This window comes from Dendrobates tinctorius, unplaced genomic scaffold (genome assembly GCF_039654945.1).
Source record: "Dendrobates tinctorius isolate UK_male_01 unplaced genomic scaffold, ASM3965494v1 ptg000177l, whole genome shotgun sequence".
Classification (NCBI taxonomy): Eukaryota; Metazoa; Chordata; class Amphibia; order Anura; family Dendrobatidae; genus Dendrobates; species Dendrobates tinctorius.
In genome coordinates, this window is record NW_027361844.1 from 12,947,318 (window position 1) to 12,972,646 (window position 25,329).

General features: G+C 41.5%; 1 protein-coding gene across 1 annotated transcript in view; it reads left to right on the forward strand.

The window, feature by feature from the left end:
• The window catches only part of PLCL1 (phospholipase C like 1 (inactive)), a 458,706-nt gene that overhangs the window by 292,435 nt on the left and 140,942 nt on the right, over positions 1 to 25,329 (forward strand). Inside the window, exon 2 of the mRNA XM_073551554.1 lies at positions 20,947 to 23,418. Within this exon, the coding sequence (XP_073407655.1) occupies positions 20,947 to 23,418 (2,472 nt within the window). The remainder of the gene's footprint in view (positions 1 to 20,946; positions 23,419 to 25,329) is intronic.

Here is a 25,329-nt window from a genome sequence, read left to right on the forward strand (position 1 = left end):
AAATACTTATTTCATGCAATATTGTTATGAGTTCATTTTCCCCTTCACCATTGAGGTCTGATGAACTCCCTCTTCTGGTGAAGGAAGGTAGTGAGGCTGATTACCAAGCACCTGAGCTGGGAGAGGATGACTGGGCGACGGGGATCTCTGACTGGATATAAGGCAGCCGACGCCCTTCTGCCTTGCTGGTGATTTCTCTGTGGAATTCTAGGAGACCAGTCTGATTCCTGCTCCTCAAAAGCTAAGTTTTCTGCTTTGCCTTTTTGCATTTGTGTTTTGGTTTTAGTTTGCCTTGCTTTTCTGGATTCTGCCATTCCCTGCTGGGGTGAGCTGAATTCCTTTTTTGTCGGTTTGCTCTGTCTTCAGAAAATACCTGAGTACTGACATAGTCTTTTTGAAGCCTAGCATCTTCAGGGCCTTTTTCCCTGTCAGTCTGTTGGCTCTTATTTTGATAGGGTTTTTCGCGGATTGCAGACAGCAGCTTTCCTATCCTGTCCTATCTAGTTAGCTTGGGCCCCATCATTTGCTCAGTCTATCTTTCTATCTGTCTTAGTGTTTTTTCTTCTTGCTTCACCGTCATTATATGTTGGGGGCTGCCTATTGCTTTGGGGTCTGCTCTGGGGCAGTTTAGATTTCCCTTTCTGTCTTTAGGCTAGGCAGTTCTCCGGCTGTGATCGAGGGGTCTAGGGCATCGTAGGAACCCCCCACGGCTACTGCTAGTTGTTGTTGATAGGTTCAGGGGTCTGCAATCTGATAGCTGCCAACCTCTCTGGTTTTCTTGACTTAGCTAGCATTTCTGTTTTTGCCTCCTACAGTGACTCATTCTTAACAGAATCACCAGCCATACCGCAGATCCTAGGGTACTCAGTAGCAGGAAAGAATTGTAAAAAAAAAAAAAAAAGTGTGTATATTTTTTCCTCTATATCTCTGAGGCCGTAGGGGGAATTTTTTTTTCTCTCAATGGAGATAAAGCAATTGTCTGATCGTGTGGAGCAGCTCGCTGCGGAAGTGCCGGGAATTTCCGCCTACCTTGCTCATTCACATGCTGCTGAGCCAAAAATTCCTACTCCTGATGTGTTTTTTGGGGATCGGTCTAAATTTTTGAATTTCAAAAATAATTGTAAATTATTTTTTGCCTTGAAGCCTATCTCGTCAGGGAGCTCCGCGCAGCAGGTTAAAATTGTCATCTCTTTGCTGCATGGTGATCCCCAGGATTGGGCGTTTTCTTTGAAACCTGATGATCCTAGTTTGACTAATGTGAACGCATTTTTTCAAGCCTTGGGGTTGTTGTATGACGAACCTAATGCTATTGATCAGGCTGAAAAGACCCTGTTGGCATTGAGCCAGGGTCGAGATTCTGCAGAATTGTACTGTCAAAAATTCCGAAAGTGGGCGGTCCTTACTGCCTGGAATGATAATGCCTTGGCAGCTCTCTTTCGAAGGGTTTGTCAGATGCCGTAAAAGATACTATGTTGGGATTTCCTGTTCCCTCTGGTCTGGACGATTCTATGTCATTAGCCATTCAGGTTGATCGGCGTTTACGTGAACGCAGGACTGCACGAGAGGTGTTGCCACCTGTTGAGCAAGTGTCTGAACCTATGCAATGTTATAGAGTTTTGTCCAGGGAGCAACATCAGGAGTTCAGAAACCGTAATAAGCTGTGTTTTTTTTGTGGAGATGCCTCGCATATTATTTCTGTCTGTCCTAAACGAGAGAAATGTTTTGCACACACATTTTCTGTGGGTGGTGTTCAACCTAAGTTACTTCTGGCAATTACTCTGATCTGCTCCCTGTCCACATTTTCCGCCAAGGCTTTTGTGGATTCAGGAGCAGCCCTGAACCTAATGGACTTGGATTTTGCTAAACGTTGTGGATTTCCTATGACACCTCTGCGGACGCCTATCCCTTTGAGGGGGATTGATGCTACTCCTTTGGCGACAAATAAACCTCAGTTTTGGACCCAGGTGGTAATGCGGGTCACCCCAAACCATCAAGAAAATTGCAGATTTTTGGTGTTGCATAATTTGCATGATACCATTGTTCTGGGGTTTCCCTGGTTGCAAATTCATAATCCAGTTTTGGACTGGAAATCTGTGTCTGTGGTGAGTTGGGGTTGTCGGTGTGCCCTTAGGGAGGCTCCGTTTTTTTCCACCTCTCCTCAGTCGCATGATGTTCCTGACTATTTGGCGGACTTTTATGATGTATTTAGTGAGAATGAGTCTGCGTCTTTGCCTCCTCATAGGAGTTATGACTGTGCAATTGAACTGAGCCCGGGGTGTAAATTTCCCAAGGGTCGGCTCTTCAATTTATCTGTACCCGAGCACGAGCCTATGCGATCCTACATTAAGGAGGCGTTGGAAAAGGGTCATATTAGACCATCCTCTTCACCATTAGGTGCTGTTTTTTTTTTCGTGGCCAAAAAGGATGGTTCATTAAGGCCTTGTATTGATTATCGTGCCCTCAACAAAATTACTATTAAATATCAGTATCCATTACCCCTGATTTCGGATCTATTCTCCAGAGTTAAAGGTGCTTGCTGGTTTACCAAGCTTGACCTCAGGGGGGTGTATAATCTTATCCGCATTAAGCATGGGGATGAATGGAAGACGGCGTTTAATACTCCAGAGGGACATTTTGAGTACCTGGTGATGCCTTTTGGGCTCACTAATGCCCCTTCTGTCTTCCAGTGCTTCATGAACGACATTTTCCGACACTTTGTGGATAAATTTTTGATTATCTGTCTGGATGATATTTTGATCTTCTCCAAGGATTGGGATTCTCATGTGGAACATGTTCGGACGGTGTTCCGGATCTTGAGGGAGAATTCCCTGTATGTCAAAGGATCGAAATGCCTTTTTGGGGTACAGAGGATTTCATTTTTGGGATTTATTTTGTCTCCGTCAACTATTGAATTGGATCCGGCCAAGGTACAGGCCATTTATGATTGGGTTCAGCCCACTTCTTTGAAGGCCCTTCAGAAGTTTTTGGGTTTTGCTAATTTTTATCGGAAATTTATAGCAAAATTTTCTAGTATTGCCAAGCCATTGACTGATCTGACTAAGAAGGGTGCTGATGTGTTGAATTGGTCTCCGGAGGCTGTTTCTTCCTTTCAGGAGCTGAAGCGAAGATTTACTTCTGCCCCGGTTTTGCGGCAACCTGATGTCTCACTCCCGTTCCAGGTAGAGGTGGACGCTTCTGAGATTGGTGCAGGAGCTGTTTTGTCCCAAAAGGATCCTGTAACATCTAAAATGAATCCCTGTGCTTTCTTTTCCCGAAAGTTCTCCCCATCTGAACGTAACTATGATGTGGGGAATCGGGAACTGTTGGCCATGAAATGGGCATTTGAGGAGAGGAGACATTGGTTGGAGGGAGCTAAACATCAAGTCGTGGTCCTCACTGACCACAAGAATTTGATTTACCTGGAGTCAGCCAAACGCTTGAACCCTAGACAGGCTAGATGGGCCTTGTTTTTTACACGTTCTGATTTTGTGGTCTCTTTTCTTCCTGGCACTAAGAATGTCAAGGCTGACGCTCTTTCTAGGAGCTTCTTTGCTGATTCCTGTGGTGACCAAGCCTGCTACCATCTTAGGCGAAGGGGTAGTTCTTTCTGCCATCTCGCCCGATTTGAGACGTGCTCTGGAAGAGTTCCAGGAGGACAAACCTGAGCGTTGTCCCAGTGGAAAGTTGTATGTTCCTGACCAGTGGAAGAAGAGAGTGATGTCTGAAGTTCATTGCTCTGCATTGGCTGGGCATCCAGGTATTTTTGGTACTAGAGATCTGGTGAGTCAGTCTTTTTGGTGGCCCGCCTTGTCTCATGATGTCAGGAATTTTGTGCAGTCCTGTGGGACTTGCTCCCGGTCTAGACCTTGTTCTCGCTCTAGTGGGTTGTTGATGCCTTTGCCGGTCCCCAGGAGGCCATGGACCCATATTTCAATGGATTTCATCTCTGATAGCCTGTCTCTCAGAGAATGACTGTTATTTGGGTGATTTGTGATAGGTTCTCTAAGGTAGTTCATCTTGTACCACTCCCTAAGTTGCCATCTTCTTCTGAGTTGGTGCCCCTGTTTTTGCAACAGGTGGTTCGCTTGCACGGGATTCCTGAGAACATTGTATCTGACAGAGGAGTTCAGTTTGTGTCTAGATTTTGGAGGATGTTCTGTTCCAAGCTGTGAATTCAGTTGTCCTCCTCTGCGTTTCACCCTCAGACCAATGGGCAGACGGAGAGAACAAACCAGACCTTGGATTCGTATTTGAGATGTTTTATTTCCGCTGATCAGGATGATTGGGTTTCATTTTTGCCCTTGGCTGAATTTGCTTTAAATAATAGAGCTAGTTCTGCCACTTTGATGTCACCTTTTTTTGTAACTTTGGGTTTCATCCTCGATTTTCTTCAGGGCAGGTGGAGCCTTCTGCCTGCCCAGGTGTTGACACTGTGGTGGAGAGAATGCACCAGATCTGGGACCAAGTGGTGGATAAGTTATCTCCCAGGAAAAGGCCCAGCGGTTTTCCAACCGACATAGGACCGTTGGTCCCCAGTTTAAGGTGGGTGATATGGTTTGGTTATCATCAAAAAATATCGCTATGAAGGTAGCTTCTCCTAAGTTTAGGCCTAGATTTATTGGACCTTACAAGATTCTGGAGATCATTAATCCGGTCTCTTTTCGGTTGGCTCTTCCTGTCACATTTAAAATCCATAATGTGTTTCATAAGTCCTTGTTGAAGAGGTTTGTTGAACCAGTAGTTCCTGGGGTGGCACCTCCGGACCCGGTATTGGTTGAAGGTAACATGGAATATGAGGTAGAGAAGATACAGGATTCCTGTCTGGCTAGACGGAGACTCCAGTATTTGGTTAAGTGGAAGGGTTATGGTCAGGAGGATAATTCCTGGGTCTCTGCCTCTGATATTCATGCCAAAAGATTGGTGCGTGCCTTTCATCGGGCTCACCCTGATCGCCCTGGTGGCGTGGATGAGGGTTCAGTGACCCCTCCTCAAGGGGGAGGTACTGTTATGAGTTCATTTTCCCCTTCACCATTGTGGTCTGATGAACTCCCTCTTCTGGTGAAGGAAGGTAGTGAGGCTGATTACCAAGCACCTGAGCTGGGAGAGGATGACTGGGCGACGGGGATCTCTGACTGGATATAAGGCAGCCGACGCCCTTCTGCCTCGCTGGTGATTTCTCTGTGGAATTCTAGGAGACCAGTCTGATTCCTGCTCCTCAAAAGCTAAGTTTTCTGCTTTGCCTTTTTGCATTTGTGTTTTGGTTTTAGTTTGCCTTGCTTTTCTGGATTCTGCCATTCCCTGCTGGGGTGAGCTGAATTCCTTTTTTGTCGATTTGCTCTGTCTTCAGAAAATACCTGAGTACTGACATAGTCTTTTTGAAGCCTAGCGTCTTCAGGGCCTTTTTCCCTGTCAGTCTGTTGGCTCTTATTTTGATAGGGTTTTTTGCGGATTGCAGACAGCAGCTTTCTTATCCTGTCCTATCTAGTTAGCTTGGGCCCCATCATTTGCTTAGTCTATCTTTCTACCTGTGTTAGTGTTTTTTCTTCTTGCTTCACCGTCATTATATGTTGGGGGGCTGCCTATTGCTTTGGGGTCTGCTCTGGGGCAGTTTAGATTTCCCTTTCTGTCTTTAGGCTAGGCAGTTCTCCGGCTGTGATCGAGGGGTCTAGGGCATCGTAGGAACCCCCCACGGCTACTGCTAGTTGTTGTTGATAGGTTCAGGGGTCTGCAATCCGATAGCTGCCAACCTCTCTGGTTTTCTGGACTTAGCTAGCATTTCTGTTTTTGCCTCCTATGGTGACTCATTCATAACACAATATATTGCAATTTCATTATTTAAAAATCATACAATGTTATTTTCAGGGTTTTTATTTTTAGATTCTGTCTCTCACAGTTTAAGTGTGCCTACGATAAAAATTACAGACTTCTCCATTCTTTGTAAGTGGGAAAACTTGCAAAATGGTAATCTAGAAGGATAAATAAATTAGAAATTTCGCCTGATGTTAAACAAGAATGGACAATCACTAGATTAATGACCTATTTTTTGAAACCTTCCAATTTGTCAGTACATCTGGTAGTTTCTGGCATTATGGGACATTCTGTCCACATTACAAGCCTAACAGCTGAGTAGATCACTTTAATAAACACCACCACTATGTCATGAAAGAGTGGAACCAAAATCTTCTGACAAATCCATGCAAAAATGTGTTTGTTTCCTATATTGCATACTTTGACTCAATGTCTATATGCTTTCATAAAGTGTGAAGGTACAATTAATGAACAGCCCCCAAAACTAATCTGGGAACCTTGGGTTGATATGCATAATATTTTGAAGATGATAATCACAGCCTTTCCTTTGACCCCTGATCCAGACTCTGGGGGATCAGTCTTGTAGGTTCATCTGAATGCGCCAGTGTCTGTGTATTAAGAGATCATTGTGGCGGATTCTCTTTAGGATGTTATACAGCATAAGAATCGACTTTCTGTAACCTGGATTTGAACTTAGCCGTTTCATGGCTCAGTGGTTTGTAGTGATGTGCCTTCATATTTTCACCCAGTAGATGAGAATGTAGATTTTTGCTGGGGCTTCCAGGACATAGAGAGAGCTTAAGAGGATGTTGCGTTGTTTCACCATGCCTATCCTCATAAGTGCTACACTACTGATTCAACATCCAGACCTTCCCGTGATAAACAGTTTATTCATCTGGTCTATGACTCTGAGCTGAACATGTAAATTATGTAGCATAGTAACATAGTTATTAAGGTTGAAGGAAGACTTTTAAGTCCATCTAGTTCAACCCATATCCTATCATAACTTGCCCTAACATGTTGATCCAGAGAAAGGCAAAAAAAAACCATGTGGCAAACAGTAAGCTTTACATTGAGGAAAAAAATTCCTTCCCGACTCCACATACGGCAATCAAACTAGCTCCCTGGATCAACGCAATATTAAGGAAACTAGTGTATATACCCTGTAATATTGTACTTTTCAAGAAAGGCATCCAGTCCCTTCTTACATTTTATTAGGGAATCACTCGTTACAACATCATATGGCAGAGAGTTCCATAGTCTCACTGCTCTTACAGTAAAGAATCCGCATCTGTGAGTATGCTTAAACCTTCTTTCCTCCAGACGTAGAGGATGCCTCCTTGTCCCCGTCACAGGTCTAATAGTAAAAAGGTCCCCGCATATATTTATACATTGTAATAAGATCACCCCTAAGCCTTCGATTTTCCAAACGAAATAACCCCAAGTGTAAAAACCTGTCTTGGTATTGCAGACCCCCTAGTTCCCTAATAACCTTGGTCGCTCTTCTCTGCACCCGCTCCAGTTCAGCTATGTCTTTTTTATACACCGGAGACCAGAACTGTACACAGTATTCTAAGTGTGGTCGCACTAGTGACTTATATAGAGGTAAAATTATGTTCTCCTCATGAGCATCTATGCCTCTTTTAATGCATCCCATTATTTTATTTGCCTTTGTAGCAGCTGCCTGACACTGGCCACTAAATGTGAGTTTGTTGTCCACCCATACACCCACGTCTTTTTCAGTGACAGTTTTGCCCAGTGTTTTACAATTAAGCACATAATTATACATCTTGTTCGTTCTACCCAAGTGCATGAACTTACATTTATCCCCATTAAAGCTCATTTGCCATTTATCAGCCCAAGCTTCTAGTTTACATAAATCCTCCTGTAATATAAAATTGTCCTCCTCTGTATTGATTACCCTGCAGAGTTTAGTGTCATCTGCAAATATTGAAAATCTACTCTATATGCCCCCTACAAGGTCATTAATAAATACGTTAAAAAGAAGCGGGCCCAAAACTGACCCCTGTGGTACCCCACTGCTAACCGTGACCCAGTCCAAGTGTGCTCCATTAATAACCACCCTTTGTTTCCTATCCCTGAGCCAGCTCTTAACCCACCTACACATATTTTCCCCTATCCCCATTGTTCTCATTTTATGTATCAACCTTTTGTGTGGCACCGTATCAAAAGCTTTTGAAAAGTCCATGTACACCACGTCCACTGCATTCCCTTGGTCCAGTCCGGAACTTACCTCTTCATTAAAGCTTATCAGATTAGTCTGACAGGAACGGTCCCTTGTAAACCCATGTTGATATTGGGTCATAAGGTTATTCTTCTCTAGATACTCCAGTATAGTATCTCTTAGAAAACCCTCCAGGATTTTACCCACAGTTGAGGTTAAACTTACTGGCCTATAATTTCCAAGTTCAGTTTTTGTCCCCTTTTTGAATATTGGCACCTCATTTGCTATACGCCAGTCCTGTGGTACTGACCCTGTTATTATGGAATCTTTAAAGATTAAAAATAATGGTCTATCTATGACTGTGCTTAATTCCTGCAATACTCGGGGGTGTATCCCATCCGGGCCCGGGATTTGTCAATTTTAGTGATTTTTAGACGCCGCCGTACTTCCTGCTGGGTTAAGCAGATGACATTTAATGGAGAATTTTTATCCCTGATCATGTTATCCGTCATGGGATTTTCTTGTGTAAATACTGTTGAAAAAAAAGTCATTTAGCATATTGGCTTTTTCCTCATCCACTATTTCACCCAGACTATTTTTAAGGGGGCCAACACTATCATTTTTTAGCTTCTTACTATTTATGTAGTTAAAGAATATTTGGGGATTATTTTTACTTTCTCTGGCAATGAGTCTCTCTGTCTCAATCTTTGCTGTCTTGATTTGCTTTTTACAGAATTTATTTAATCTTCTGTATTTAGTTAATGCCTCATCACTACCTACTTGCTTTAATTCTTTAAATGCTTTATTTTTATCTCTTATTGCGCCCCTTACAGCTCTATTTAGCCATAGTGGTTTCCTCCTATTTCTAGCATGTTTATTCCCATACGGTATATATTGTGCACAGGTCCTATTCAGGATGCTAATAAAAGTCTCCCATTTTCTTTGAGTATTTTTATGTCTCAGGATATCGTCCCAGTTAATTGCACCAAGATCATCTCTCATCCGTTGGAAATTTGCCTCCCTGAAGTTTAGTGTCCTTGTAACCCCTCTACTACACATCTTATTAAAGGATACATGAAAACTTATTAATTTGTGATCACTATTACTCAAGTGAACCTCAACCCTTACATTTGATATGCGGTCTGGCCTGTTGGTTAATATTAGGTCTAGCAGTGCCCCCCCTCTTGTTGGATCCTGAACCAGTTGTGAAAGGTAATTGTCTCTCATCGTTGTCAGAAACCTATTACCTTTGCTGGTGCTGCAGGTTTCTGTTCCCCAATGTATTTCAGGGTAGTTGAAGTCCCCCATAATAATGACTTCTTGAGTCGCAGCTTCATCTATTTGCTTTATGAGGATATTCTCTGTTGCTTCCATTATTTTTGGAGACTTATAACAAACCCCTATCAGTAATTTATTATTTTTCCCCCCTCCCCTTATCTCCACCCACAGAGACTCTACATTTTCATTAGATTCATATATATTATCACGCAGGATGGGTTTTAAGGATGATTTTACATATAAACACACACCTCCCCCTCGCTTATTTGTTCGGTCATTTCTGAACAGACTATAGCCCTGTAAATTAACAGCCCAGTCATGGCTCTCATCCAGACATGTCTCCGATATCCCCACCATGTCATAATTATGTTCCAACAACATTAACTCCAATTCCTCCATTTTGTTGGCGAGGCTTCTGGCATTAGTATACATGCACTTTATGTATCTCTCTGTACCTCTATTCTTTCTTAAATTATTAACTGTTCTAACCCCTCCCTCCATGCCACCCCCACCCCCAATTTCATTATTTGTGCCCAGGTCTCTATCTGCACTGTCTTCCCCTCCTATAAAAGGAATACCCTCCCCCCGTCCCTAGTTTAAACACTCCTCCAACCTTCTAGCCTAGAATGGAAGGAAGTCTCTAAATACCAGCACCTTGGTAGAACCCCATAGGCTTCAGGTTCGTTCAGTGCCGATGTTAGCACTTCACTTGCCAAAGCCTTGTAAACAGAAGCCGCAGATCAGTTGTGAACAAAACCTAAAATCCTGTTTTCACAAGGCGCTAAACAGTGATATAAATTGTTATTGCTTCGCCTGTATCTAATTGTGACTCGTAGACTGTATTTACTGTTATTTTTAGTTTTACTATTTTACTTTTCTGATGGGTTATTACTTTTAATTTGCCAAAATCTAACCTGAAAACTGAAGACTTGACATTAGTTTATTTGCATTACACAGAAATTTTTGCAGCTTTGTCATCACATTTACGTTCATCCCTGTTCTCATTGCGCTCAAAATCCTTTTTTCTTTTTCAATCATGCATGTACTTATGAGCTATTGCCAATTTCATAAAAAGCCGATGAACCACAGTACAGTGCCAGGTGGGAAAACACGAAAACTGGAGTCAGACTGTTGAGTGCAGTTCAATGTCTAATCCAATTGGGGTAATATTATTAAAATGTAACCTTTAGTGTTAACTTTATAACGAATAAGTATGGATTCTAAACACCACATGAAAACTATCTCCTGTATAACACCTAACAATACAGAGGGTAATAAAGGATGAACCTCTCGTAATCGGTATGTGGTTATTTAAGGCTGATCTCTCAGGGTATTAGTTGGCTCTCTTACCAGCCGGTTAGTCAATGATTATCTATTGGGTATCATCTCATTGCTTTTAGTTGCTTTCCTGTTACTTGATCATCCACAAGATAGTTTTACTGATCGTCCAGCATAGGAAAGATTGTTTCTATTCAGTCCTATTTGTTTTGGGATCTTGGTTACTGGTCGAACTTAGTAGGATAGTTGCCATTTTGCTGTCGGATAGAAGGGACTATATCATTATCAGCTATTATCAGAAAGCAGTATACTCAGTCCTTACTAATTTAAATTACGGTATATAAGGGAACTACTGTATATTATTATTAGTTATTGACATTTATAAATCCGAGTAAATAGCCACATATCAATTGTGATAGGTTGATCCTTTATTATCAACCTGCACTGTTAGATGTTACACAGGAGATTGTCTTTATATGGTGTTTTGAATCCACACATAATTGTTTTAAAATTAACAATAAAGGTTACATTTTATTAATGTTACTTCAGTTGGATTAGACGGTGACATTGGTTATTGATAATCAGTGAATTTAGATTGTTGGGTGCAGTATTTCAAAACATGACTCATTGGGATACGACACCTCTTATTTGGTCAAAGCCGTCCCATTATTACCATTGTTCTACAGTATGTAGAATAATATAATGGAGAAAAAAATATATACTTTTTTATACGTTTTTGGGGGGCAAGGCGGGGAGGTCAGGTAAATGTTTTCAGCTACATTTTGCTGTACCTCCCCCCCAAATAAAAAAAAAAACTGCAAGGCAACATAAACATGACAAAATGTAGTTAGAATATTTTTTTATATTACGACGTGACTAGTTTGGTCTATGTGCAAGTTGCCATATGCGTTTGAATACAGTTTTTAACAATACCGACGTATACATCCAGCAAAACGCACTGTATAAAAGTGAGCTGCCTTAACTGGCATCTACTGTTTTTCCAGAAATGTGGGCTATGGCTAAATGCTCTGCTTTCCTACACCTCAGTGAGTTCAAAAACAGGCAGTCATGTCCCACTTGGAGGACATAGTAATTAAGGTTGAAGGGAGACTTTAAGTCCATCTAGTTCAACCCATATCCTATCCTAACTTGCCCTAACATGTTGATCCAGAGGAAGGCAAAAAAACCCCATGTGGCAAACAGTAAGCTTCACATTGGGGAAAAAAATTCCTTCCCGACTCCACATACGGCAATCAGACTAGCTTCCTGGATCAACGCAACACTAAGGAAACTAGTGTATATACCCTGTAATATTATACTTTTCAGCAAAGGCATCCAGTCCCCTCTTAAATTTTAGTAGGGAATCACTCATTACAACATCATATGGCAGAGAGTTCCATAGTCTCACTGCTCGTACAGTAAAGAATCCGCGTCTGATTATGCTTAAACCTTCTTTCCTCCAGACGTAGAGGATGCCCCCTTGTCCCCGTCACAGGTCTAAGAGTAAAAAGATCATTAGAAAGGTCTTGGTATTGTCCCCGCATATATTTATACATTGTAATAAGATCACCCCTAAGCCTTCGATTCTCCAAACTGAATAACCCCAAGTGTAATAACCTGTCTTGGTATTGCAGACCCCCCAGTTCCATAATAACCTTGGTCGCTCTTCTCTGCACCCGCTCCAGTTCAGCTATGTCTTTCTTATACACCGGAGACCAGAACTGTACACAGTATTCTAAGTGTGGTCGCACTAATGACTTATATAGAGGTAAAATTATGTTCTCCTCATGAGCATCTATGCCTCTTTTAATGCATCCCATTATTTTATTTGCCTTTGCAGCAGCTGCCTGACACTGGCCACTAAATGTGAGTTTGTCGTCCACCCATACACCCAGGTCTTTTTCAGTGACTGTTTTGCCCAGTGTTTTACAATTAAGCACATAATTATACATCTTGTTCGTTCTACCCAAGTGCATGACCTTACATTTATTCCCATTAAAGCTCATTTGCCATTTATCAGCCCAAGCTTCTAGTTTACATAAATCCTCCTGTAATATAAAATTGTCCTCCTCTGTATTGATTACCCTGCAGAGTTTAGTGTCATCTGCAAATATTGAAATTCTACTCTCTATGCCCCTTACAAGGTCATTAATAAATATGTTAAAAAGAAGCGGGCCCAAAACTGACCCCTGTGGTACCCCACTGCTAACTGTGACCCAGTCCGAGTGTGCTCCATTAATAACCACCCTTTGTTTCCTATCCCTGAGCCAGCTCTTAACCCACCTACACATATTTTCCCCTATCCCCATTGTTCTCATTTTATGTATCAACCTTTTGTGTGGCACCGTATCAAAAGCTTTTGAAAAGTCCATGTACACCACGTCCACTGCATTCCCTTGATCCAGTCCGGAACTTACCTCTTCATAAAAGCTTATCAGATTAGTCTGACAGGAACGGTCCCTTGTAAACCCATGTTGATATTGGGTCATAAGTTTATTCTTCTCCAGATACTCCAGTATAGTATCTCTTAGAAAACCCTCCAGGATTTTACCCACAGTTGAAGTTAAACTCACTGGCCTATAATTTCCAAGTTCAGTTTTTGTCCCCTTTTTGAATATTGGCACCACATTTGCTATACGCCAGTCCTGTGGTACAGACCCTGTTATTATGGAATCTTTTCAAGATTAAAAATAATGGTCTATCTATGACTGTGCTTAATTCCTGCAGTACTCGGGGGTGTATCCCATCCTGGCCCGGGGATTTGTCAATTTTAGTGATTTTTAGACGCCGCCGTACTTCCTGCTGGGTTAAGCAGGTGACATTTAATGGACAATTTTTATCCCTGATCATGTTATCGGTCATGGGATTTTCTTGTGTAAACACTGTCGAAAAAAAGTCATTTAGCATATTGGCTTTTTCCTCATCCTCCTCCACCATTTCACCCAGACTATTTTTAAGGGGGCCAACATTATCATTTTTTAGCTTCTTACTATTTATGTAGTTAAAGAATATTTGGGGATTATTTTTACTTTCTCTGGCAGTGAGTCTCTCTGTCTCAATCTTTGCTGTTTTGATTTGCTTTTTACAGAATTTATTTAATCTTCTGTATTTAGTTAATGCCTCATCACTACCTACTTGCTTTAATTCTTTAAATGCTTTATTTTTATCTCTTATTGCGCCCCTTACAGCTCTATTTAGCCATAGTGGTCTCCTCCTATTTCTCGCATGTTTATTCCCATACGGTATATATTGTGCACAGGTCCTATTCAGGATGCTAATAAACGTCTCCCATTTTCTTTGTGTATTTTTGTGTCTCAGGATATCGTCCCAGTTAATTGCACCAAGATCATCTCTCATCCGTTGGAAATTTGCTTTCCTGAAGTTTAGTGTCCTTGTAACCCCTCTACTACACATTTTATTAAAGGATACATGAAAACTTATTAATTTGTGATCACTATTACCCAAGTGACCCCCAACCCTTACATTTGATATGAGGTCTGGCCTGTTGGATAATATTAGGTCTAGCAGTGCCCCCCCTCTTGTTGGGTCCTGAACCAGTTGTGAAAGGTAATTGTCTCTCATAGTTGTCAAAAACCTATTACCTTTGCTGGAACTGCAGGTTTCGGTTCCCCAATGTATTTCAGGGTAGTTGAAGTCCCCCATAATAATGACTTCTCCTTGAGTCGCAGCTTCATCTATTTGCTTTATAAGGATATTCTCTGTTGCTTCCATTATTTTTGGAGACTTATAACAAACCCCTATCAGTAATTTATTATTTTTCCCTCCTCCCCATATCTCTACCCACAGGGACTCTACATTTTCATTAGATTCATATATATTATCATGAAGGATGGGTTTTAAGGATGATTTTACATATAAACACACGCCTCCCCCTCGTTTATTAGTACGGTCATTTCTGAACAGACTATAGCCCTGTACATTAACAGCCCAGTCATGGCTCTCGTCCAGCCATGTCTCAGATATCCCCACCATGTCATAATTATGCTCCAACAACATTAACTCCAATTCCTCCATCTTGTTGGCGAGGCTTCTGGCATTAGTATACATGCACTTTATGTATCTCTCTGTACCTCTATTTTTTCTTAAATTATTAACTGTTCTAACCCCACCCCCATGCCACCCCCACCCCCAATTTCATTATTTGTGCCCAGGTCTCTAGCTGCACTGTCTTCCCCTCCTATAAAAGGAATACCCTCCCCCCGTCCCTAGTTTAAACACTCCTCCAACCTTCTAGCCATTTTCTCCCCCAGCACAGCTGCACCCTCCCCATTGAGGTGCAACCCATCCCTAGCGTAGAGCCTGTAGCCAACTGAGAAGTCGGCCCAGTTCTGCAGGAACCCAAACCCCTCCTTCCTACACCAATTCCTGAGCCACTTATTAACCTCCCTAATCTCCCGTTGCCTCTCTGGCGTGGCACGTGGTACAGGAAGTATTTCCGAAAATACCACCTTGGAGGTCCTTGCTTTAAGCTTACAGCCTAATTCCCTGAAATCATCTTTAAGGACCTTCCACCTACCTCTAACTTTGTCATTTGTGCCAATGTGCACCATGACCGCTGGATCCTCACCAGCCCCTCCCAGTAATCTGTCAACCCGATCAGCGATGTGTCGGACTCGAGCGCCAGGTAGGCAGCACACCGTTCGACGATCCCTGTCTTTGTGACAGATTGCCCTATCTGTTCCCCTAATAATTGAGTCTCCCACTACCAGAACCTGTCTGGCCTGCCCTGCTCTCCTATTTCCCCCCTTACTGGAGCAGACACTCATCCGGCTTTCAGAGGACATGCCTTGCTGCAGCAGTGCTACTCCTGCACTAACACTCCCCTCATCTGCCAACTTAGCAAACTTATTGGGGTGTGCCAGATCAGGACTAGCCTCCCTGGTGCTCTTCCCTCTACCCCTCCTTCTAACTGTCACCCAGCTAGCTGCTTCATTGTCCTGCAGCTCCAACCTAGCATCCCCCCCCTCATCTATCCCATTGAGCGTCTGCTCAGTGAGCAGAAGACTCCTTTCCATATTGTCTATGGATCTCAGTGTTGCCAGCTGCACATTTAGATCCAGAATCTGGGCTTCCAAATGCACAACGTGCTCACATCTCGCACAGCAGTATGCACCCTCGACCGGCTGTTCAAGGATTTCATACATGCAGCAAGACGTGCACTGGATGGCATTGGCAATAGTGGAGCACATCCTAATGGGGATTGCAAAAGACAATACGATAAGCAAAAATAAATAAAAAGTATTAATAAAATATAACAGCAATTCAGTAAGACCTCCCTTGGAAACTCCCTGAATCCAAAGTCACTGAATCTCAAGTCACACACTTACCACAGTTCGCACTTACGCTCAGGTCACACTCAGCTCGTTCACACTCGCTCAGGCAGAAGATTTAAAAGATTTTTTTTTTTTTTTTTTCCCCTTTTACCAGCACACCACCTTGCTGCTCAATGCACTTCCAAAAGGAGTTAAGCCCCAACCAGCTGCCCCTTATAAACCCTTAATTACTGTATGAACTCCCACCCTTAATTAACCCCTTGTGAATATAGTTACACCTCAAGATTTAAATGCAATATAGTTAACCCTTAAAAACACAGATAGTAAAATAAGAGATTAAAGATTAGAGAGAAAAAAAAAAAAAATAGGTTAAACAAGCCCCCAAGCCCCCCAAAAATTGGACAGGTAGAAAGCACTCAGCAACCTACAATTCAGCAACTCACACAGGTATTTGTTATAGGTTTTCCAAACACCTCTTCACTGAATCTCAAGTCACACACTATGTTACTTGGAGGACGTTTGTTTTTGGGATTAGTGAAGTAGACGAATTTTAGACTTTGGAGGTGAACAACCAGAAGATTGATTTTCTAGCTCTGAATAAAGACCACTGAGTATTATTTGTTATGAGAATCTTTATCCCTCCATTTATCATTGACATGTTGTATACATTTCATCAAAAAGCATGCTGATCTCTTTATAATCTGTTTGTATGCAATGAAGATAAAATATTAGCTAAACCATTTCTTCTATGTAAGGAAAATCTTCCAGGGAGCCAGGAGCTTGAGAATTTATAGCTACTGCTAAATCTAAAGATAAACTGTAGTCAGAGTTTGGCTGATGCTGGTCATGACATATGACCAAGGACATCACAATGGGCTTCTAGAGCCCAATGCTGGTCCAGTTAGTCTCCTTTTTGGGGCTCTTACATAACTCCATGTCCAACAAATGTCTAGGATTCAGTTAAGTAAATTAGCTCAGTTCCAGATCCTATCATGAAAATAATCCATTAGATAAGGTATTGATAGTAGAATCATAGAATCATAGAATTGTAGAGTTGGAAGGGACCTCCTGGGCCATCTGGTCCAACCCCCTGCTCAAAGCAGGATTCGCTAAATCATCCCAGTCAGATGTCTGTCCAGCCTCTGTTTGAAGACTTCCATTGAAGGAGAACTCACCACTTCTCGTGGCAGCCTGTTCCACTCATTGATCACTCTAACTGTCAAAAAGTTTTTCTAATATCTAATCTGTGTCTCCTCCCATTCAGTTTCATCCCATTGCTTCTAGTCTTTCCTTGTGCAAATGAGAATAAAGTTGATCCTTCTACAATGTGACAGCCCTTTAGATATTTGTAGACAGCTATTATGTCTCCTCTCAGTCTTCTCTTTTGCAAACTAAACATTCCCAAATCCTGCAATCTTTCCTCATAAGACAGGGTTTGCAGACCGGTCACCATTCTGGTCGCTCTTTTCTGAACTTGCTCCAGTTTGTTGATGTCTTTTTTAAAATGTGGTGCCCAAAATTGGACACAATATTCCAGATGAGGTCTGACCAAAGAGGAGTAGAGGGAAATAATGACTTCACGTGATCTAGACTGTATGCTTCTGTTAATACATCCTAGAATTGCATTTGCCTTTTTTGCTGCTGCATCACACTGTTGACTCATATTCAGTCTGTGATCTATTAGTATACCCAAGTCTTTTTCACATGTGCTGTCACTTAGCCCTATTCCTCCCATTCTATATATGCTTTTTCCATTTTTATTGCCCAGATGTAGTACTTTGCATTTCTCCCTGTTAAAAACCATTCTGTTAGTTGCTGCCCACTTCTCCAGTTTATTTAAATCTTTTTGAATCCTCTCTCTCTCTTCTCTAGTATTAGCTATCCCTCCTAGCTTTGTGTCATCAGCAAATTTAATCAGTTTACCCTCAATTCCTTCATCTAAATCGTTGTTAAAGATGTTGAACAATACAGGGCCCAGGACAGAGCCCTGTGGTACCCCACTTGAGACATTCTTCCAACTGGATGTGCAGCCATTTACGACCACTCTTTGGGTCCGATCACTAAGCCAGTTATGAATCCACCTAACAGTTGCCTTGTCCATTCCATACTTAATCATTTTTTCAATAAGGATTGTATGAGAGACTTTGTCAAATGCTTTGCTGAAGTCAAGATATACTATATCTACAGCATTTCCTTGATCCACCCAATCAGTGATACCGTCATAGAAGGAAATTAAGTTAGTCTGACATGACTTATTAGTTACAAACCCATGCTGACTCTGTTTAATCACTTCATTCTTATCCAGGTATTGACATACATGTTGTTTAATAATTTGTTCAAAGATCTTTCCTGGTATAGAAGTCAGACTCACCGGCCTATAGTTACCTGGGTCCACCTTCTTCCCCTTTTTGAAGATAGGAACAACATTTGCTCTTCTCCAGTCTTCTGGCACTTCTCCTGTTCTCCAAGAATTTTCAAAGATTATAGAGAGGGGTTCAAAAATTTCTTCTGCTATCTCCTTCAGTACTCTGGGGTGTAATTCATCTGGACCTGGAGACTTGAATTCATTTAGGCTAGCTAAGTGTTTCCTCACTATCTTTCTGTTTATAGATATCCTGGATTCTTCTATTCCCTTAATAGGACAGTGAATAACAGTTGATGTTACATTTCCTTTCTGAGAGAAAACAGATGCAAAATAGGAATTTAAAAGTTCAGCCTTCTCAACATCCTGTCTTACCATTTCATCATTTTCATCCTGTAAAAATCCTATAGCATCTTTGACTTTTCTTTTACTTTTGACATATCCCCAAAATCCTTTATTATTGCTTTTGACATCTCTTGCAAGCCTCAATTCATTTTCAGCTTTAGCTAATCTGATTTGTGCCCTGCAGGTTCTGCAGACAGCATTATATTCTTCTTTTTTATATATGCCTCCCTCTTTCCATTTTATAAACATTTTTTTCTTCCTTTTTAGCATGTGCTTAAGTTCTGTGTTCATCCATCCTGGTTTCCTTAACTGCTTCCTATTCTTCCCTCTTTTCGGAATTGTTAACAACTGTGCTTTGAGAATTTCATTTTTCAAGATTTCCCATCCTTCCTGGACATTTTTGTCTTTAAGGATATCCAGCCATTGGATCCCTCCAATTCTCTTTCTGAATCCCTTAAAATCTGCCTTTCTGAAATCTAACCTTGACGTCTGAGTCTTCACAGGTCTTCCGCCTCTAGTTATCCAAAATTCTAAAATAGCATGGTCGCTACCTTCTAGGGTCCCAGCCACTTTTACCTCCTCAACCATTTCCTCCCTGTTTTTAAGGATTAGATCCAAGGTAGCAGTTCCCCTTGTTTTCTCCCTTACCTTTTGGAAGATAAAGTTGTCAGCAAGAGAGGATAAGAATTTCCTTGACCTGTTAGTTTTGCCTGAGAGAGATTCCCAACAAATGTCTGGATAGTTGAAATCTCCCATGACAACTATGTCATATTTTTTGGAGAACTTGGCCATTTGATGCATAAAGAGTTCATCCATATCTTCAGCTTGCACAGGCGGCCTGTAGTAAATGCCTACAATGGTGTCCTTTCCATTGTTCTGTCCTTGTATTCTTACCCAAACAGTTTCCACAGAACTCCCAGTCTCTGAAGCTTCAATCTCTGTGCAGATATACGCGTTTCTAACATACAATGCGACACCCCCTCCTCGTTTATCAAGTCTGTTTCTTGCAAATAAGTTGTATCCTTCTAGTCTTGTATTCCAATCATGTGTATTGTCCCACCAAGTTTCAGTGATTCCAATGACATCATATTTCTTTTCCTGTGTTAGTAGTTCCAATGGAATGGATGTGAAGAATTTGTTTTCACTCGTGGCCATGTATGTCTCTTTTGGAGAAATGTTTTCAGCTTTTAAAGGGAATCTGTCAGCAGGATTTTCCAGCTCAAATTAATTATATGTGCATGTAGCTGTTTCAAAGACAAGTGCAGTAATACCGTTTCATGGTCAGTCCGTTTCTCCATTACTGAGAAATCAGAGTTTGATTTTGTATGCAAAATTAGGCTGAATAGCTATTTGTAGATCTGAAGCCTCGGTTGCTCCAGCTCTATTCCTTGCCCAGCAGCTCCGCCTCCTGCTTGACCGATGGTTCCTTTGCCTGAAGTCACACAACATAAATGCTGTCAGTGGAGCAGGTGGCGGCCCTGGGAATAGATGGGAGGGGAATAGAGCTGGAGTGACAAAGGTTTCAGATCTGTGAATAGTTAATTTTCATATGAATACAAATACCGATTTCTCGGTAATACAGGAGCGGACTAGCCATGTAAAGGTATTGCTGGACTGGTCTTTGAAAGAGCTACTTGAACAAATAAATAGTTTGAGAAGGGGGGTATAAACTTCCTGCTGACAGGTTCCCTTTAACATCTATCAATTATGAGTAACTCTTCCATGTATACATGTCAGCTATCTCTGTAATACTGTTGTACAATATGTATGGCACTAACCTTACTGCTGTAGTGTCTCCATTAATACCTGTTTAATACTAGTTTATGGTGGTACAAATTCAGTGTCTGCAAGAATTATAGCACATGTTACGTAGAATTGGAGTAGAATCATAAGTAATAATAAATGGGTAATGTACTGCTGCAGGTCTGCCGCCTTACTGTGTTCTCTGTACTTCACACCTTTTAATTAACTGATAAAACTTTAATAGATATTCCACAAAATTTAATGCAAGTGCCTTAAAAACAGAGTGTCTGCTCCACATAATTTCCTGCAAGTGCCTTAAAAATTGATTGTCTGCTCGTTAGGGCCATGAAATGTTCCTATTTCTTCTAGTAAAAGCATTGCAAATTGTTTCTATTTTTTACTTAATATATAGGATCCATGGCGTAGTGTTTAATGCCTGGGGCAAGTGTTGTGCCCCCTAACCATGTATCGATGCCCCCTTTAGAAAGCATTAATTCTTCTCTAGAATCTCCTTCAAAAGTAATAATGCCCATTGAGTGTCCCTCCCACAAAAAACTGCCCCTTCATGTTACACTACTGCATTGGGTACAATATTTGGTGACTGTATCAAAGTAACAATTTTGATTCTTATAGAATTTCTTTTTTTCCTGTAGGACCCTGCAAACCAAAAACCTGGCAGAAAGAAAACGGTATCGTTTAGCAGCATGCCATCCGAGAAGAAAATAAGCAGCGCCAGCGATTGCATCAGTTTTATGCAAGGAGGTTGCGAATTAAAGAAAGTGCGTCCAAACTCTCGTATCTACAGTCGTTTTTTCACTCTTGACGCTGATTTGCAGGCTTTACGTTGGGAACCTTCTAAAAAAGATCCTGAAAAAGCCAAGTTGGACATTTCGGCCATCAAAGAAATACGACTTGGCAAAAACACAGAAACATTCAGGAACAATGGACTGGCAGACCAAATTTGTGAGGACAGTGCATTTTCAATAATTCATGGAGAGAATTATGAGTCTTTAGACCTAGTGGCTAATTCAGCTGATGTGGCCAATATTTGGGTCTCAGGTCTAAGATACTTAGTTTCTCATAGTAAACAATCACTGGATTTGGTAGAAGGTGGGCAAAATACACCCAGATTTACTTGGTTGAAATCTATCTTTGATGCCGCAGATGTAGATGGGAATGGCATTATGTTAGAAGATACTGCAGTTGAACTGATCAAACAGCTCTCTCCTGCTATTAAAGAAACAAAGGTTAGGTTAAAGTTTAAAGAAATCCAGAAGAGCAAAGAAAAACTTACCACCAGGGTGACCAAAGAAGAATTCTGTGAAGCATTTAGTGAACTATGTACAAGACCCGAAGTGTATTTTCTTCTTGTACAAATTTCCAAAAATAAAGAGTACCTAGATGCAAATGATCTACTATTGTTCTTAGAGTCTGAGCAAGGGATGACTCAGGTAACAGAAGATATGTGTTTGGACATAATACAAGACTATGAGCTTACTCAAGAAGGATGCTTGAAGGGTTTTCTTACTATTGATGGTTTCACAAAGTATCTTTTGTCCCAGGAATGTGATATATTTGATCCTGTTCATAAAAAGGTTAGCCAGGACATGACACAGCCATTGTCACACTATTATATCAACGCCTCCCACAATACATACTTAATTGAAGACCAGTTTAGGGGTCCAGCAGATATTAATGGATATGTGAGGGCGCTGAAAATGGCTTGCAGAAGCATTGAGCTTGATGTCAGCGATGGACCAGATAACGAGCCAATCATTTGCAACCGAAATAGCATGACGTCACCATTAGCCTTTCGTAACGTTATTGAAGTAATTAACAAATATGCCTTCGTCTCCTCTGAGTATCCTCTTATACTTTGCATTGGCAACCACTGCTCTATACAACAGCAAAAGGTAATGGTGCAACATATAAAGAAGATCTTTGGGAGTAAACTCTACACAGAAATGCCTTTACCAGCAGATTCCTACCTTCCCTCTCCTGAAAAGCTTAAGAAAAAGATTATTGTAAAAGGTAAAAAGCTACCATCCGATTTTGACCTCTTAGAAGGAGAAGTAACCGATGAAGATGAGGAGGCTGAAATGTCTCGAAGAATGTCAGAAGATTATTTTGGAGAACAGAGATTGATCAAACTTTGTAGAGAACTATCAGATTTAGTATCAATTTGCAAATCGGTTCAGTACAAAGATTTTGATGTCTCCATGAAAAACCAAAGTTATGGTGAAATATGTTCTTTTAGTGAGAGCCAAGCTAGTCGGATTGCTAACGAGTATCCAGAAGACTTTGTAAACTACAATAAAAAGTTTTTAACAAGGGTTTATCCAAGTCCAATGCGAATAGACTCGAGTAATATGAATCCACAGGATTATTGGAATTGTGGTTGTCAGATTGTGGCTATGAATTTTCAGACTCCAGGCCCAATGATGGATCTTAACATTGGCTGGTTCCTTCAAAATGGTGGCTGTGGGTATGTTCTTCGACCATCCATCATGCGCGATCAAGTGTCGTATTTTAGTGCGAACACCAAAGGTGTTGTGCCTGGTGTATCCCCTCAGGTTCTTCACATCAAAATCATCAGTGGACAAAATTTCCCTAAGCCAAAAGGAGCATGTGCGAAAGGGGATGTAATTGACCCATATGTATGTATTGAAATTCATGGCATCCCTGCTGATTGTGCAGAACAAAGGACTAAAACAATGCAACAAAATGGTGACAACCCAATTTTTGATGAAAGCTTTGAATTTCAGGTAAACCTCCCAGAGTTAGCCATGGTGCGTTTTATGGTTCTTGATGATGACTATATTGGCGATGAATTTATTGGCCAGTATACTACGCCCATTGAATGTTTACAGCCTGGCTATAGACATGTGCCGCTACGCTCTTTTGTCGGAGACACAATGGAGCATGCTAAGCTGTTTGTTCATATTGCAATTACCAGCAGAGCAGGAGGAGGAAAGGCTCAAAAACGTGGATTATCTGCAAGGATAGGGAAAAAAGCCAGGGATTACACAATGCTAAGAAACACTGGCCTTAAAGTTTTGGATGACATCTTTAAACTTGCTGTTCATCCTCTGAGGGAAGCCACAGATGTCAGAGAAAACATGCAGGTAAGCAATGCTTATTGTGATCACGGTACTTAATTTGTGATTATTCATTAAAAAGGATCTTTCACCATTTTTTACATACTAAATTACCATAGTGGCTGAAAATGTGAATAAAACATCGTTTTTTTTTTTATTTCTCAACTCCGTTGAGTAGGTGCTAGCTTGTAAAGTTTTTTTGCTAATTTCCACTGTAGCCAAGTGATCCTTACCTGAGATTCTTCTCAATCATAAGCAATGTCATGTACATAAAAACAAAAAATGAAGGAGGTTCAAATCAGCTTCCTCATTGAGATGTGGTAGGACTAATGTGTCTATCCAGGTCACACTGATCTCACTGCCATCATCTAGGGTGATGACAAGTGCAGGTGGAGTACAGCAGAGCTGTGTGTCATTACATACATCACTCTGTATCTATCCCAGACACACAGCTCTGCTCTTCTCCTTGGACTTCTAATCACAGATAATGAAGAAAAGTGTATGGAATGGAACACAGCTCTGCTCTTCCCCCTGCCACACTTGTAAGTGCCGGCATTGAAATCTGTGTGATTTAGGGAGGGGAGCAGTGCTGTGTCATTACTTACACCACTCTGTATCTATACCAGACACACAGCTCTGCTTTTCTCCTGGCACTTCTAATCACAGATAATGAAGAGAAGTGTATGTAATGGAACACAGCTCTGCTCTTCCCCCTGCCACACTTGTAAGTGCCGGCATTGAAATCTGTGTGATTTAGGGAGGGGAGCAGAGCTGTGTGTCATTACTTACACCACTCTGTATCTATACCAGACACACAGCTCTGCTTTTCTCCTGGCACTTCTAATCACAGATAATGAAGAGAAGTGTATGTAATGGAACACAGCTCTGCTCTTCCCCCTGCCACACTTGTAAGTGCCAGCATTGAAATCTGTGTGATTTAGGGAGGAGAGCAGTGCTGTGTGTCATTACTTACACCACTCTGTATCTATACTAGACACACAGCTCTGCTTTTCTCCTGGCACTTCTAATCACAGATAATGAAGAGAAGTGTATGTAATGGAACACAACTCTGCTCTTCCCCCTGCCACACTTGTAAGTGCCAGCATTGAAATCTGTGTGATTTAGGGAGGAGAGCAGTGCTGTGTGTCATTACTTACACCACTCTGTATCTATACCAGACACACAGCTCTGCTTTTCTCCTGGCACTTCTAATCACAGATAATGAAGAGAAGTGTATGTAATGGAACACAGCTCTGCTCTTCCCCCTGCCACACTTGTAAGTGCAAGCATTGAAATCTGATTTAGAGAGGAGAGCAGAGCTGTGTGTCATTACTTACACCACTCTGTATCTATACCAGACACACAGCTCTGCTTTTCTCCCGACACTTCTAATCACAGATAATGAAGAGAAGTGTATGTAATGGAACACAGCTCTGCTCTTCCCCCTGCCACACTTGTAAGTGCAAGCATTGAAATCTGATTTAGAGAGGAGAGCAGAGCTGTGTGTCATTACTTACACCACTCTGTATCTATACCAGACACACAGCTCTGCTTTTCTCCCGACACTTCTAATCACAGATAATGAAGAGAAGTGTATGTAATGGAACACAGCTCTGCTCTTCCCCCTGCCACACTTGTAAGTGCCAGCATTGAGATCTGTGTGACCTATTGAGGAGAGCAGAGCTGTGTGTCATTACATACAACCCTCTGCGTTATCTATGATTAAGCGTTTCGGGAGGAGAGCAGAGCTGTGTGCCTGGCATAGATGCAGAGTGTTGTATATACTGACACACAGATCTGCTCTTCCCCTCCCATGTACAGTTAGTGCTGTGAGTCGAGAGCTGCAGTGTCACATGCACAGCTCTGCATCTATTCCAGGTACCCAAGCTTTATTTACCAATGAATGGGATAGAAGCTGACCTGTGCAATGTCATTACA